The sequence below is a fragment of the Macaca mulatta genome, chromosome 7 (assembly GCF_049350105.2).
Source record: "Macaca mulatta isolate MMU2019108-1 chromosome 7, T2T-MMU8v2.0, whole genome shotgun sequence".
Taxonomy (NCBI): domain Eukaryota; kingdom Metazoa; phylum Chordata; class Mammalia; order Primates; family Cercopithecidae; genus Macaca; species Macaca mulatta.
The window spans coordinates 19855449-19869994 of record NC_133412.1 but is presented as its reverse complement, the minus strand read 5'-3'; the positions used below and the strand labels follow the sequence as shown (position 1 = coordinate 19869994).

The 14546-nt window shown below is 41.8% G+C and overlaps 1 protein-coding gene across 11 annotated transcripts in view; it reads left to right on the top strand.

The window, feature by feature from the left end:
- ZNF106 (zinc finger protein 106) overlaps nucleotides 1–14546 on the top strand; it is an 81950-nt gene that overhangs the window by 26337 nt on the left and 41067 nt on the right. For 4 of the 11 annotated variants that reach the window (XM_028850782.2, XM_015142027.3, XM_028850781.2 and 1 more), the window contains exons 3-4: nucleotides 3344–3405; nucleotides 12391–12591. In XM_028850782.2, coding sequence (XP_028706615.2) covers nucleotides 3344–3405; nucleotides 12391–12591 — 263 coding nt within the window. Of the gene's footprint in view, nucleotides 1–3343; nucleotides 3406–12016; nucleotides 12333–12390; nucleotides 12592–14546 lie in introns of those variants that run through there. The other 7 variants (XM_077939162.1, XM_028850784.2, XM_077939161.1 and 4 more) reach the window with 3 other exon arrangements.

Below are 14546 nucleotides of genomic sequence, written 5' to 3'. Positions count from 1 at the left end.
TTTTCTAATGATTTTTGAAAGCTTGGTTGTCTCACTGTTAACATTCATTCCTTGGAGCAGGATGGGAGAAGATTTGCATGTAAATTTAGGACAAGATTAGTGAAGTGTTTTTAAAAAATCAAAAGTCACATTAAAACTATTAGTGGATGATAACATTTTTATAGTAAGAAGAATCAGTTTTTATATCAGACAAACCCATTTCAATGAATGCTGTTTTGTCAGGAATGGTTTTGTTGTAAGGAACAGAACTCACTTAAATTTAGCTCAAGTAAAGGGGGTTAGGCATGTTGATAAGCATCTAAATCAAGGAAGAATTAAATAACAGGAAGCATAAAGACTTCATATATATATATATATATATATATATTTTTTTTTTTTTTTTTTGGAGACGGCGTTTTTGCTCTTGTTGCCCAGGCTGGAGTGCAATGGCGTGACCTTGGCTCACTGCAACCTCCACCTCCTGGGTTCAAGTGATTCTCCTGCTTCAGCCTCCTGAGTAGCTGGGATTACAGGCATGTGCCACCACATCCAGCTAATTTTGTATTTTTAGTAGAAACGGGGTTTCACCATGTTGGTCAGGCTGGTCGAGGACTGCTGACCTCAGGTGATCCACTCACCTTGGTCTCCGAAAGTGTTGGGGTTACAGGCATGAGCCACTGTGCCCCGCCGAAGTTGTGTATATTAATGGATTTTTTTCATTCTATTCTGTCACTAACTTGTCTTAGTTTTCAAGTCTGCAAGTGTTAATTTTAGTTACTGGCCAATCAGTTGTGGCTAGAAGAGGTAATGTGTAAAGCTACTCTCTCCTTATGAAGCATTTGTAGAGATAGGAAAGAAACAGTGCTCATCTTCAGTAAAATTGCCATTTAAAAGAAGTGTTTTGGCTGGGCACGGTGGCTCACGCCTATAATCCCAGAACTTTGGAAGGCCGAGGCGGGCATATTACCTGAGGTCAGGAGTTCAAGACCAGCCTGGCCAACATGGTGAAACCCCATCTCTACTTAAAATACAAAAAATTAGCTGGGCGTAGTGACGCATGCCTGTAATCCAGGCTACTCAGGAGGCTGAGGCAGGAGAATCTCTTGAAACCTGGGAGGCAGAGGTTGCGGTGAGCCGAGATCGAGCCACTACTCTCCAACCTGGGTGACAGAGCGAGACAAATGACCTGTATATAATGAAAAAATGTCAATGCACCCAATGCTTACAATGTGACATGGTGTCTGAAGCATTAGCTTTGGTGTCAGATCTGCCTGGGTTTGAATCCCACTTTGACCACTTGATTATTTGTGACTCTGAAAGGGCAAGACTGAATATTTTGTTTGTTTGTTTGTTTTGTGAGACGGAGTCTCACTCTTGTTGCCCAGGCTGGAGTGCAGTGGCATGATCTCGGCTCACTCCAACCTCCGCCTTCCCGGGTTCAAGCGATTCTCCTGCCTCAGCCTTCCAAGTAACTGGGATTACAGGCGCCCACCACCATGCCCAGCTAGTGTTGTGTTTTTTTTTTTTTTTTTTGTATTTTTAGTAGAGACGGGGTTTCACCATGTTGGTTAGGCTGGTCTCAAACTCCTGACCTCATGATCCGCCTGCCTCAGCCTCCCAAAGTGCTGGGATTACAGGCATGAGCCACTGTGCCCGGCCAAAACTGAATATTTTCACACTTAACCTTTAATGCCTAGCGCTGTTCTTGGCATATAATAAGAACTTGATAAATATTTGGTGAATGAATGAGTTAACTTCTCTGCATTCTTCTGCATGAAATTAATCATACTCCTTCGGCAGTATTTTGCAGTTCAAGTGAGAAATTGTTTGAGGGACTTCACACAGGATGCAGTAAATAGCAATAACACAACAAGTGTAGTAGCCCTTTATTATTATATATGTGAATACCCATTCTCTAATTATGGCATTCTGGCTGTATATACTGTAGAGTGACAAAGGGATAGACATTTATAGCTTTTTGAGTTTTGTGCATGTGTATGTACACGTGTGTGTGTTTTTTTCTTTTTCTTTTTTTTTTTTGAGATGGAGTCTTGTTCTGTTGCCAGGCTGGAGTGCAATGGCACAATCTTGACTCACTGCAGCCCCCGCCTCCCAGGTTCGAGTGATTCTCCTGCCTCAGCCTCCTGAGTAGCTGGGACTATAGGCACGCGCCGCCATGCCTGGCTAATTTTTGTATTTTTAGTAGAGACGGGGTTTCATCATGTTAGCCAGGATGGTCTTGATTTCCTGACCTCGTGAGCCGCCCGCCTCAGCCTCCCAAAGTGCTGGGATTACAGGCGTGAGCCACCGCACCTGGCAGTTTGCATGTTTTTAAGTGGCAGCTTTCTCACATATTTTCTTCCCTCTAAGGATGGAAAGGAGGGAATCTACTATAAATGTTCAAACTTTTCACTGGAACCAAACAAATCCATTGGGGAAGTGAGGGAGTGGACAGTGAAGATAAAGGAATGATTAAGCTGCTATGTTCAAAGTATTTTTTTAAAACTTTCTTATCTAGCATAGAGAGGCTCTGTTATGTTTGTAACTCCTATCTAGAATTGATGTATCTATCTATATTCGTTCAACAAATGCTTATTGATGACTCTATGCTAGACCCTGTCCAAGACATGGGTAAAGTAAGAGTTGTAGCTTACTCTTGAGAAACTATGGATAAAAGAAGCCAAATAGTTGAAAAGTTGAGTGGTTTGACAGGTTTTTTAAAAATGAACTTTAGTAAATTCTTTATAATGGGATAGAATTTAACCTACTTAGTTTACTTGTAAGTCTTTTGCTTGCTAAAGACAATACTTTCTAATCTTTTTAGAAAGCCACTTAAATATGTCTTTTGAAGAATTCTTTTTATTTAAACATGAAATATATTTAAAAACACAGTCGCCGGGCGCGGTGGCTCACGCCTGTAATCCCAGCACTTTGGGAGGCCGAGACGGGCGGATCACGAGGTCAGGAGATCGAGACCATCCTGGCGAACACCGTGAAACCCCGTCTCTACTAAAAAATACAAAAAAAACTAGCCGGGCGAGGTGGCGGGCGCCTGTAGTCCCAGCTACTCGGGAGGCTGAGGCAGGACAATGGCGTAAACCTGGGAGGCGGAGCTTGCAGTGAGCTGAGATCCGGCCACTGCACTCCAGCCCGGGCGACAGAGCGAGACTCCATCTCAAAAAAAAAAACAAAAAAAAAAAACACAGTCAATTATTAAGGAACTGATTTCAGTATTAAATTGAGAATAACCACAAACACATTTTGACATAAGGAGTTTGAGCCTCAATTTTTCATTGAATAGGAACAGAGGAGTTTTTTCAAAGCAATCCTGCTTAGTTTTAATCTACTTTCTTTACTTTTGAAGGAGATGGACGAACACATGCGGAGCATGTTGCATCACAGGGAACTTGAGAACCTGAAGGGCAGGTATGGGAACGGCTCTCTTCCGTAAGTTTGTGAATGTGGGTGGATCTGAGTGATGATGGTGCCTGTCAGTTTGTTTTGCAGTAATCCATCATAAGCAAATGTTGTCTTATGGTGTAGAACAATCTTTTAGAATTAATACAAAGTATAGTAGATTTTTGGCATTCAAAAGAAGAAAAACTCTGATACCTTTGGGCATCTCAAATATGTGAATTTACAGCGGCCCTATCGAGTAGATTACAACAAAGGTGAGTTGGGATGAGCTAACTCTGTCATTAGTAAGCTGTGTCATTCCTACCTGCCAGCCTTACAACTAGGGCATTTTGTATTTTTACTTCAGTAGTGCTACACATTACTGAATGCCATAAACATTTAGTATTGCTGAAATTGTCTGAGACATCCAAAGTCTCAGATAGCACTGAGTCTCATTGGTATAAACAAAATTGAAATATAAACCTTAAGTGTATTTAAGAATGCTGGCCAGGTACAGTGGCTCATGCCTGTAATCCCAACACTTTGGGAGCCCAGGGTGGAAGGATTACTTGAACCCAGGAGTCTGAGACCAGCCTGGGCAACATAGCAAGACCTTGTCTCTACAAATAAAGAAATTAGGTGGGTGTGGCAGCTAATAGCCTGTGGTCTCAGCTATTTGGGAGGCTTAGGTTGGGAGGATCACTTGAGCTTAGGTAGGTCCGGGCTACAGTGATTGGGCCACTGCCCTCCTGCCTGGGTGACACAGTGAGACCCTGTCTCCAAAAAAAAAAAAAAAAAAAAAAAAAAGCTGTTCTGTGATTTAAAGCTTGAACTGTTTAAGGAAAGGAAATCTAAAAGTGGACACTTTTAAAAAATGAAATGTAGGCCGGGTGCAGTGGCTCATGCCTGTAATCTCAGCATTTTGGAAAACTGAGCCAGGCAGATTGCTTGAGCCCAGGAGTTCAAGACCAACCTGGACAACATGGGGAAACCCCATTGTATTAGTCTATTCTCATGCTGCTAATAAAGACATACCCGAGACTGGGTAATTTATAAAGGAGGGAGGTTTAATTGACTCACAGTTCCACATGGCTGGGGAGGCCTCACAGTCATGGCGGAAGGTGAATGAGGAGCAGAGTTACATCTTACATGGCAGCAGGCAACAGAGCTCGTGCAGGGGAATTCCCATTTATAAAACCATCAGATCTCCTGAGGCTTATTCACTACCATGAGAACAGTATGGGGGAAACTGCCCCTATGATTCGGTTATCTCCACCTGGCCCTACCCTTGACATGTGAGGATTACTGCAATTCAAGGTGAGATTTGGGTGGGGACACAGCCAAACCATATCACCTGTCTCTATGCCCTACCCCACAAAAAACTCCAAAATTAGCTGGGCGTAGTGGTGTGTGCCCATAGTCCCAGCTACTCATCAGCCTGAGGTAGGAAGATACTTGAACCTGGGAGTTGGAGGTTGCGGTGAGCCAAGATCACACCACCACACTCCAGCCTGGTGACAGAGCCAGAACCTGTCTCAAAAAAAAAGTAGCATGTGTGTGTATTCCATGTCTTTTGTCTATTTGTGATTTCTTTTTTTTGATGTATTTGACTTCTGTCAGTTTGAAGTTTGGAAACAGGATAGATGGAGAAACAATGGGAACCTAGGAAATAGGAATTGTATCTTATCCCATGAGTAAAAGTTACAAGTTTTTTGTTTTTTTTTTTTCTTTGAGATAGAGTCTCACTCTGTCTCCCAGGCTGGAGTGCAGTATTGCCATCTCTGCTCACTGCAGCCTCCGCCTCCTGGGTTCAAGCAACTCTCCACCCTCCTGAGTAGCTGGGATTACAGGTGTGCGCCACCACGCGTGGCTAATTTTTGTACTTTTAGTAGAGACGGGTTTCACCATGTTAGTCAGGCTGGTCTCGAACTCCTGACCTTGTGATCCGCCCGCCTCGGCCTCCCAAAGTGTTGGGATTACAGGCGTGAGCCACTGTGCCTGGCCAATAGTTACAAGTTTTGATCAGGATGTCAACCTAGGTCATTTGAAATTTATTTTTTTAGGCCGGGCGCGGTGGCTTAAGCCTGTAATCCCAGCACTTTGGGAGGCCAAGATAGGCGGATCACGAGGTCAGGAGATCAAGACCATCCTGGCTAACACGGTGAAACCCCGTCTCTACTAAAAAATACAAAAAACTAGCCGGGCGAGGTGGCGGGCGCCTGTAGTCCCAGCTACTCGGGAGGCCGAGGCAGGAGAATGGCGTGAACCCTGGAGGCGGAGCTTGCAGTGAGCCGAGATCCGGCCACTGCACTCCAGCCTGGGCGACAGAGCGAGATGCCTCTCAAAAAAAAAAAAAAAAAAATTTTATTTTTTTATGACCCACAGTTTAAGATTCTGTGGGCAAATTAATGTGTTATTAAACTTTCAGCATCTCTTTAGCCTATTAGTGGAATTTTTCCCTGCCCCCAGTCTCTTACTGTGTGAAGGTTAGGTCTTAGCAATATAAAGGAGACTCACTCAAATTTAGTATGGGGAGCCCTTATTATTTTTAATATATGCTTTTTTGAGACAGGGTCTCACTCAGTCTATCACCAGACTGGGGTGCCGTAGCACAATCACAGCTCACTGCAACCTCAAACTTCTGGGCTCAAACAATCCTCCCACCTTAGCTTACTGTGTAGCTGGGACTACAGGTGTGTGCCACCACACCCTTTTGGCTTTTAGTTTTGGCTTTTATTTTTTATAAAGACAGGGTTCCATTCTGTCTTTTATTTGGCTTTTATTTTTTGTAAAAACAAGGTTCCACTCTGTTGCTCAGGGTGGTCTTGAATTCCTGGGCTCTAGCTGATCCTCCTGCCTCTGCCTTCCAAATTGGTGGAGCGACAGGCATGAGCCACTCTGCATGGCCAGAAACCCTTATCATAGTACCTTGAATATATATGATCTCTACCTCATTAACATTCAAAATCTATGAAATACAGTCGACTTTTGATTACGTGGAGTATTTTACTTTAAAATCCCATTTTCTTTCTCTTTTTCTTTTTCTTCTTTTTTTTTTTTGAGACGGAGTCTCACTCTGTCGCCCAGGCTGGAGTGCACTGGCGCGATCTCGGCTCACTGCAAGCTCCGCCTCCTAGGTTCACGCCATTCTCCTTTTTTTTTTTTTTTTTTTTTTTTGAGGCGGAGTCTCGCTCTGTCGCCCAGGCTGGAGTGCAGTGGCGCGATCTCGGCTCACTGCAAGCTCCGCCTCCCGGGTTCCCGCCATTCTCCTGCCTCAGCCTCCCGAGTAGCTGGGACTACAGACGCTGCCACCACGCCCGGCTAATTTTTTTTGTATTTTTAGTGGAGACGGGGTTTCATTGTGTTAGCCAGGATGGTCTCGATCTCCTGACCTCGTGATCCGCCCGCCTCGGCCTCCCAAAGTGCTGGGATTACAGGCTTGAGCCACCGCGCCCGGCCCACGCCATTCTCCTGTCTCAGCCTCCTGAGTAGCTGGGACTACAGGAGCCCACCACCACGCCCGGCTAATTTTTTTTGTATTTTTTTTAGTAGAGACGGGGTTTCACCGTGTTAGCCAGGATGGTCTCGATCTCCTGACCTCGTGATCCGCCCGACTTGGCCCCCCAAAGTGCTGGGATTACAGGCGTGAGCCACCGCGCCCGGCCTAAAATCCCATTTTCAACAGACTTCCTTCTAGAGTTCATTAAGGGTTACTTACCTGCCACCCGACCCATCTGCACTACATCATTAAACAAAACGAACGAGGTCAGTAAATCTAGTCTGTAGGAGAGAAGCCCATTGCATTCAAAGATTAATGCCTCATTTATTTCAGACATCACTAATCAGCCATTTAAAACGTTTTTAAAAGTTTGGACCGGCCGCAATGCTCGTGCCTATAATCCCAGCACCTTGGGAGGCTAAGACAGGAGGATCACTTGAGCCCAGGAGTTCGAGACCAACCTGGGCAACATAGTGGGACCCCGTCTCTACCCAAAAATAAATAAATAAATAGCCAGGTGTGGTGGGTTGCACCTGTAGTCCAGCTACGTAAAGGATGCTGAGGCAGGAGGATCCCTTGAGCCTAGGAGTTCGAGGCTGCAGTGAGCTATGATTGTGCCACTGCACTCCAGCCTGGGCGACAGTGAGACCCTGTCTCAAAACCAAGTTTGGTCACATAAGACTTATGTTTATAATCAATGCAGAATCATAAAAAGTTTTTTAAAAAGTAAAAGTCTTCTCCCTACCCCACTCCCCTTTCCCCTCTAAATCCTATTTCTCTCTTAGGGGAGACTGAGTGGTTGGTGTATATCCTATCCAGATCTCTTTCTATGTATTTACATACTTATTTATTTATTTATTGAGATGGAGTTTCACACTTGTAGCCCAAACTGGAGTGCAGTGGTGCGATCTTGGCCCACCGCAACCTCCGCCTCCTGGGTTCAAGCGATTCTCCTGCCTCAGCCTCCCAAGTAGCTGGGATTACAGGTGCGCGCAACCACGCCCCGCTAATTTTTTGTATTTTTAGTAGAAACTGGGTTTCGCCATGTTGACCAGGCTGGTCTCGAACTCCTGACCTCAGGTGATCCACCTGCCTCAGCCTCCCAAAGTGCTGGGATTACAGGCGTGAGCCACCACACCCGGCCTATACACTTACATTTATAGATACACATTTCATTTTGTGATATTAACATAATGAATCACATTGTCATTTATGTTTTGTTCTGTAATGTGTTCTTTTCCACCCATGCAGCTATGCTGTGCCATGGAGATTTTATCTACCATTTTTAATTATTTGGATCACATTAAAATAATTAGGAAAAAGGCACTAAAAGCCTCCCTGAGCTGCCAATGGGAATGTCAGGTTTCGCACCCTAACTCATTTTCTTTAGAGGATAGCCTTTAGTACTTATTTACTCACATATTGGATATAGTGTTCCTGACCTGTAACAAATTATGTTACATATAAGGGAGAAGACAAACAGGTAGCAAGAAAAAACAGCTTACAAAATTATAGGAAATCCCATAAAATCTCAAAAACTGTTTACTGGCTTGGAGCTTTTACTGTAAGGATGATCTTCACCAGCTTGTACCACAGGGACAAATTATTATCAGTCATTATTTCTTTACCCTGTTATCCTGAGTTTGTGATTATTTCCTCTGGATTTCATTTTTAACTACTGAGTTTCTGACACTGAGACTTTCTTTTGCTCAGTGTAGTTGTGTCTACAGTTTTTGGTTGTGATCTGGTTAAGAATTGCAAAGTACGTGTTGTTTAGGCTTTGCATGCAAGCTTGAATAAGCAATAAGTAACTGGTCTTATTTGGTTCACAGCTGTGGACATGTGAAACATTTCCCTGTTTTTTCCTAATATACTTCTTCAGATGTGTGGGCCGTAAGTAGCATCTCCAGATAGAGACTATTAAAAAGGCACAACCTTTATTTATTCAGCAGCTGTTGTCGGGTAGTTAGAGCAAGCTTAATAAAGAAAAGCTTATGGAGAGAATATCTTAAGACTTTGCATTTCGCACATGAGAGGAAATTGTGTGGTAACAGGATGAAGCTAATTTAGTCCCTCCTTTAAATGCCCTAAGGAAAATTATTGCCTTTGCTAGCCAAGGAGCAAAGCTGTACATTTCCCCCATAATTATTTTATTTATTCACACAGTGTAGGATTTTAACCGATTATTAATAAATGTCAAGTAGCATCATTAAAATATTATTTAATTTGCTATTAGGTTTTTAAAACGTGGTTTCCCAAACACTATATGTTGAAGCATGAATGCCTGTTGTGTAGAGAACAGAGGTAAATATGCTTACTCCACACACACTTGAATTTTCAGAAGATGTGGTCACACAGAGAAAGAACAGGGTGGTCTAACCGCATCTTCTGAAAACACAGATGTGTGTGGAGGTCACCGTATTACTTCTTTACACTTTTTGAAGTTTCTTATAAAGTTTTTTTTTTTGTAAGTTTTTTGCAGAGTTTCTATTTTAAACTGGATTTTATTTATAGGAAAATGTTAGGGATTTGGTTTTTTGAAAAATCATTTTTAGTATTAACTTTTTTTTTTTTTTTGAGATGGAGTTTTGCTCTTGTTGCCCAGGCTGGAGTGCAATGGTACAATCTCTGCTCACCACAACTTCCATCTCCTGGATTCAAGTGATTCTCCTGCCTCAGCCTCCCGAGTAGTTGGGATTACAGGCACGCGCCACCACACCCGACTAATTTTGTATTTTTAGTAGAGACTGGGTTTCTCCATGTTGGTCAGGCTGGTCTTGAACTCCTGACCTCAGGTGATCTGCCCACCTCAGCCTCCCAAAGTGCTGGGATTACAGGCGTAAGCACCCGGCTAGTGTTAACTTTTATACTGCGCTTACTGCCTGTGCCCTTCTGGGCAGGGTCTCTGATTTGTTCTCTGTCAAATAATTTTGGAACTATGGTTATATTCTTTCTCACTAGGATTGCAAAATGGTTTGAAAATGTTCCACTGTTAAGAATCCAACATATGTTTGTGCTTTGGGGGTTGCAGGGTGTGTGGGTTTATTATTATGGATGTTTATTTTTAACAGTTAAGTTCTGCCTACTTTGTACAACATTCCTTAATATTTTGGAAAGTCAGTATTGCTTTCTAGCTGTGTCTTTTAAGAGTGAGGGGTTTTGATAGATAGTTTGAGCATTAGACAAATTCTCTGCATTTTAGAAGTAAGGATAAAATCAGGAATTCTATTTTAAAATACCTTTTAGGGATTATACTAAAGTCCCTAGTTGAAAGATGTCCCTGGTACTGCAGTATTCAGTTTAGCAGTCTGTGAGTTTTTAGATAGAAAAGTAGGCTAAGGTATTTTCTGTAGTTTTAGAAAGTTTTAAGGCAAAAATATTTTCTTTTTTTTTTTTTTTTTTTTTTTTTGAGACCAAGTCTCACTCTGTTACCCAGGTTGGAGTGCAGTGGAGTGATCTCGGCTCACTGCAGCCTCCACCTCCCAGGTTCAAGCGGTTCTTCTGCCTCAGCCTCCTGAGTAGCTGGGATTACAGGTGTGCGCCACCGTGCCCGGCTGATTTTTGTATTTTAAGTAGAGGTGGGGTTTCACCGTATTGGCCAAGCTGGTCTCGAACTCCTGACCTCGTGATCCACCCACTTCAGCCTCCCAAAGTGCTGGGATTACAGGCTTCAGCCACTGCGCCCGGCCGACAAAAAGATTTTCTAACTGGAAAATTGAGTTGATTGGAATGTTTATAGTGTACAGGAGATATTGTAGATTTGTTATAGTCCTCAGACTGTTCTCATGCTGCCCATTGTGATAGATTTATATAATTAACTTCTTTGTGTGTTGCTTTGAGAAACAGCTTGTTATTAATGTTCAGTTGGAATGAGCTACCATCAATTTAATTGCCTGAGAGAAAAGTATCAGTATCCCTGGTAAACTGGAGAAAGTTGAGGATTATTCTTTTTTTTTTTTTTTTTTTTTGAGATGGAGTCTCACTCTGTTGCTCATGCTGGAGTGCAGTGGCATGATCTCAGCTCACTACAACCTCCGCCTCCGGGGTTCAAGTGATTCTCGTGCCTCACCCTCCCGAGTAGCTGGGATTACAGGTGCCACCACCACACCCGGCTAATTTTTGTATTTTTAGTAGAGATGGGGTTTTACCAGGTTGGTCAGGCTGGTCTCGAACTCCTGACCTCATGATCCACCCGTCTTGGTCTCCCCAAGTGCTGGGACTACAGGCGTGAGCCACCAAGCCTGGCCTTTTTTTTTTTTTCCTGAATGAATGTTCAGGTGATCTGTAACAGTAACTGTCTTCTAGTAAATGAAGTGCCCAGTTTTGAGGGTCTCTTCTGGTTGATTGATGTAAATTCTGCCTATATCTAGTTAGGTATTTGTGAGGGAAAGATGGAACAGAGGTGCACGTGTGTGTATGTATTTCTGTCTGGACAAAGACGGCATGTCTTTTTGGGTTGTTGGGTTTTTTTTAATAGATTGGCATAGGAAGTGCAAAAATATAACTAGTCTAAATCCAAGACACATGATACAGAGTTAAGCCAATTTGGATTGTTGAATGGATACTGCTGTCTTGTAACTATGGCGTTCAGATGTTTCTCATAAATGACTGCATAGTCAGCTGACCCAGTCAAGGGATTTCCAGAAGCTAAAAAGCAGTTAAATTATTGATCTGCTGCAGCTCTGGACACTGATTCAAGACTTTGGCTTCTGAAGACTGGCTAAGTGAGATTTGCCATGAAGTATGTAAAGTAAAAAAACAAAACAAAGCAAAAAAGTCTGCCTAGTTTAACTAAAAACCTGGTTTTGCATCTCTCTGAACTGTAGCATTTTCTGAAACTTGAGAAAATACATTTGCTTGGCACAGCTGTTAACTTCCTACAACTGAAATGCTTTCCATTCCCTTTAAAATAAGCCCTTCTGAAGCAGAATGTAGATCACATGTATCATCCAGACCAAAAAAGTTTGCCTGGACTACTCCTGGGTCCGGAATCCTCACATTCCAGGCAGAGCTCCAGCTGTTCCGATTTAGTTACCCACTTGGGATTGGCTGCGCCACCTACTCTTGTTTCCACCCCTTAACTTTCACTGGAAGAAAGCTCTAGACTGAAGATTAAATGTAAGTGCTGTCACCAGGCCTTCTGAGTGCAGCTGGCACCATGGGTGTGCTCCAGAGCAACTTCTGCTTGCTCCGAGCCCCCTGCCCTGCCTCCCCTTTCACCATGTTTCCTCTGACAAGATTTTAAGTACAGCAATTCAAGAAGATTTCTCCTCCTAAACGACATTTATCTGAAGTGTATTGCCTCTTGATTGCTGGAAAAGAATCTTAAACTCATTTCAAAAGTAACTTATAAACAAACTTATTAAAAGTGATGAAAGGAGCATTGAAATTAATTAGCACTAATTTTTCACTGTGCCAAAGTGTGCAGTGTCCTTCAGAGGAAACGATAGCAGATCTGGTGAGTGTGCCATGCCAGTGGGGAGAATTGAATGTCCCTCATCTCCCTCTTTCCCTAGGGACATTAGTCATGAGTGCCGAGTGTGCGGGGTCACAGAAGTGGGTCTTTCTGCATATGCAAAGCACATTTCTGGCCAGTTGCACAAAGATAACGTTGATGCCCAGGAAAGAGAAGATGATGGAAAAGGAGAGGAAGAGGAAGAAGATTATTTTGACAAGGAACTCGTTCAGTTAATAAAACAAAGGAAAGAACAAAGTCGGTAAGTAATTGATTTTTTAAAAAGCCTATCTATAACAGAACACAGCAGAGAATACATTTTATATCTTTGTACTGTTCAGCCCATAGCCTTTAAACTTAGGTATAAAGTTTAGCTGGAGGTTGTTGTCTTATTAATCAAAGGGCAGTGAAATGCTTTCTTGAACTACTGTAATATCTTCTTGAAAAAGCAAACTCAGTATTGTTCCTACGTAAGCTGTAGCCACATATCTGAAATTTTTGCCATGTTGGTAACTATGTTGAGAATGGTTTTATTGGTATCCAAATCTTTTTTTTTTTTTTTTTTTTTTTTTTAAGATGGAGTCTAACTCTGTCACCCACCCAGGCTGGACTGTAGTGGTGTGATCTTGGTTCACTGTAACCTCTGCCTCCTGGGTTCAAGCAATTCTCCTGCCTCAGCCTCCTGAGTAGCTGGGATTACAGATGCCCACCACCACACCTGGCGAATTTTTTTTGTATTTTTAGTAGAGACGGGGTTTCACCCCATTAGCCAAGCTGGTCTCAAACTCCTGACCTCAAGCAATCTGCCTGCCTCAGCCTCCCAAAGTGCTGGGATTATAGGCGTGAGCCACCATACCTGGCCAGTATCCAAATCTTTTGAATACCAATAAGTTGTTATTTGGCATTTAAATTTTCTAGTGGAAAGGTGTTAGAATATAAGCTTCATTGTATAAATTATATAGTACATAGTATAGTCTTATTACCAAAATAACATTTCTTAGGAAAATGTTTTTTGACTGGTGTGAATTAACGTGGTGCTTCTGCCAGATGTGATTTATCTTTTTGTCTTTGAATCCCCAGTGACTACCACAGTGCTTTATTGAGTAAATTTTTTTGATAGTGTCAAGATCATTTAAGCAATATAAATTTTCTAATTTGTACTGCTTAATTTCATACCTACATTTATACATTCAGATATTGGGCATTTACGTTTTTACCTTACTGTTTTCTGGTCTAAAGAGTTTAATTATAAAATTTGTTAAAAAGAATTTAATTAATGAGGTAGAAATTTTCAGATGTGAGGGGAAGAGAGAGAAGCACTTATGAGGTGGGATAATTTTTTAAGTCCCAGAATATGAAGAGAATCATTTCAGATTCTAAAATAAAAATTTAAAGATTATTCTTGAATACTAGTTATACCTGGTCTGTACCTCCTTTTTAGTTAGAGGCTTGACTATAAAAAGGAAGTTGTTTTTACTCTGTGTGTTTAAAATTTTTTTGCCGGGAGGCACCGTGGCTCAGGCCTGTTGTCCTGGTGCACGAGGAGATGAGGCCAGGGCTACAAGACCAGCCTGGGCAACATAGGAAGCCCTTATCTATGTAACCAAAAAAAAAAGAAAATTTAAATTAAAAAAAAAAGTTTTTTGAACAAGTCCTTGAAGGAGACTTTCTTAGTCTTAAAATATCAATAAAGGGTAAGCATCCGTAATCCAAAATCTGAAAATGCACCAAAATCCAAAACTTCTGAGTGCCAACATGAGGCCACCAGTGGAAAATTCCACACCTCATTTCATTTTACAAAATTATTTAAAATATTACCTAAAATTATCTTCAGACTGTGTATAAAAGGTATATATGAAACATAAATGAATTTTATGTTTAGACTTGGGTCGCATTCCCATAATATCCCATTATGTATATGCAAAAATATTCCAAAATCCAAAGCAATTTGAAATGCAAAACATTTCTGGTCCCAAGCATTTCAGATGAGGGACACTCAAACAACATGGTTCTTAAATCATTTAGTAGCTTAGTCCTTCAAATGACATTTTCATTACTTTTAATATCGTTGCAGTTTACTTTCTCCTACTTTAGGCAGTTGAAGCCTCTGGGAGACTAACTTCTATTTTGTTCTTACATACTAGTGCCATTTTTAGCTTTATCTGTGTAAATAATTAAACATTAAGACAGAATAGATTAGATATTCATATCATAGTT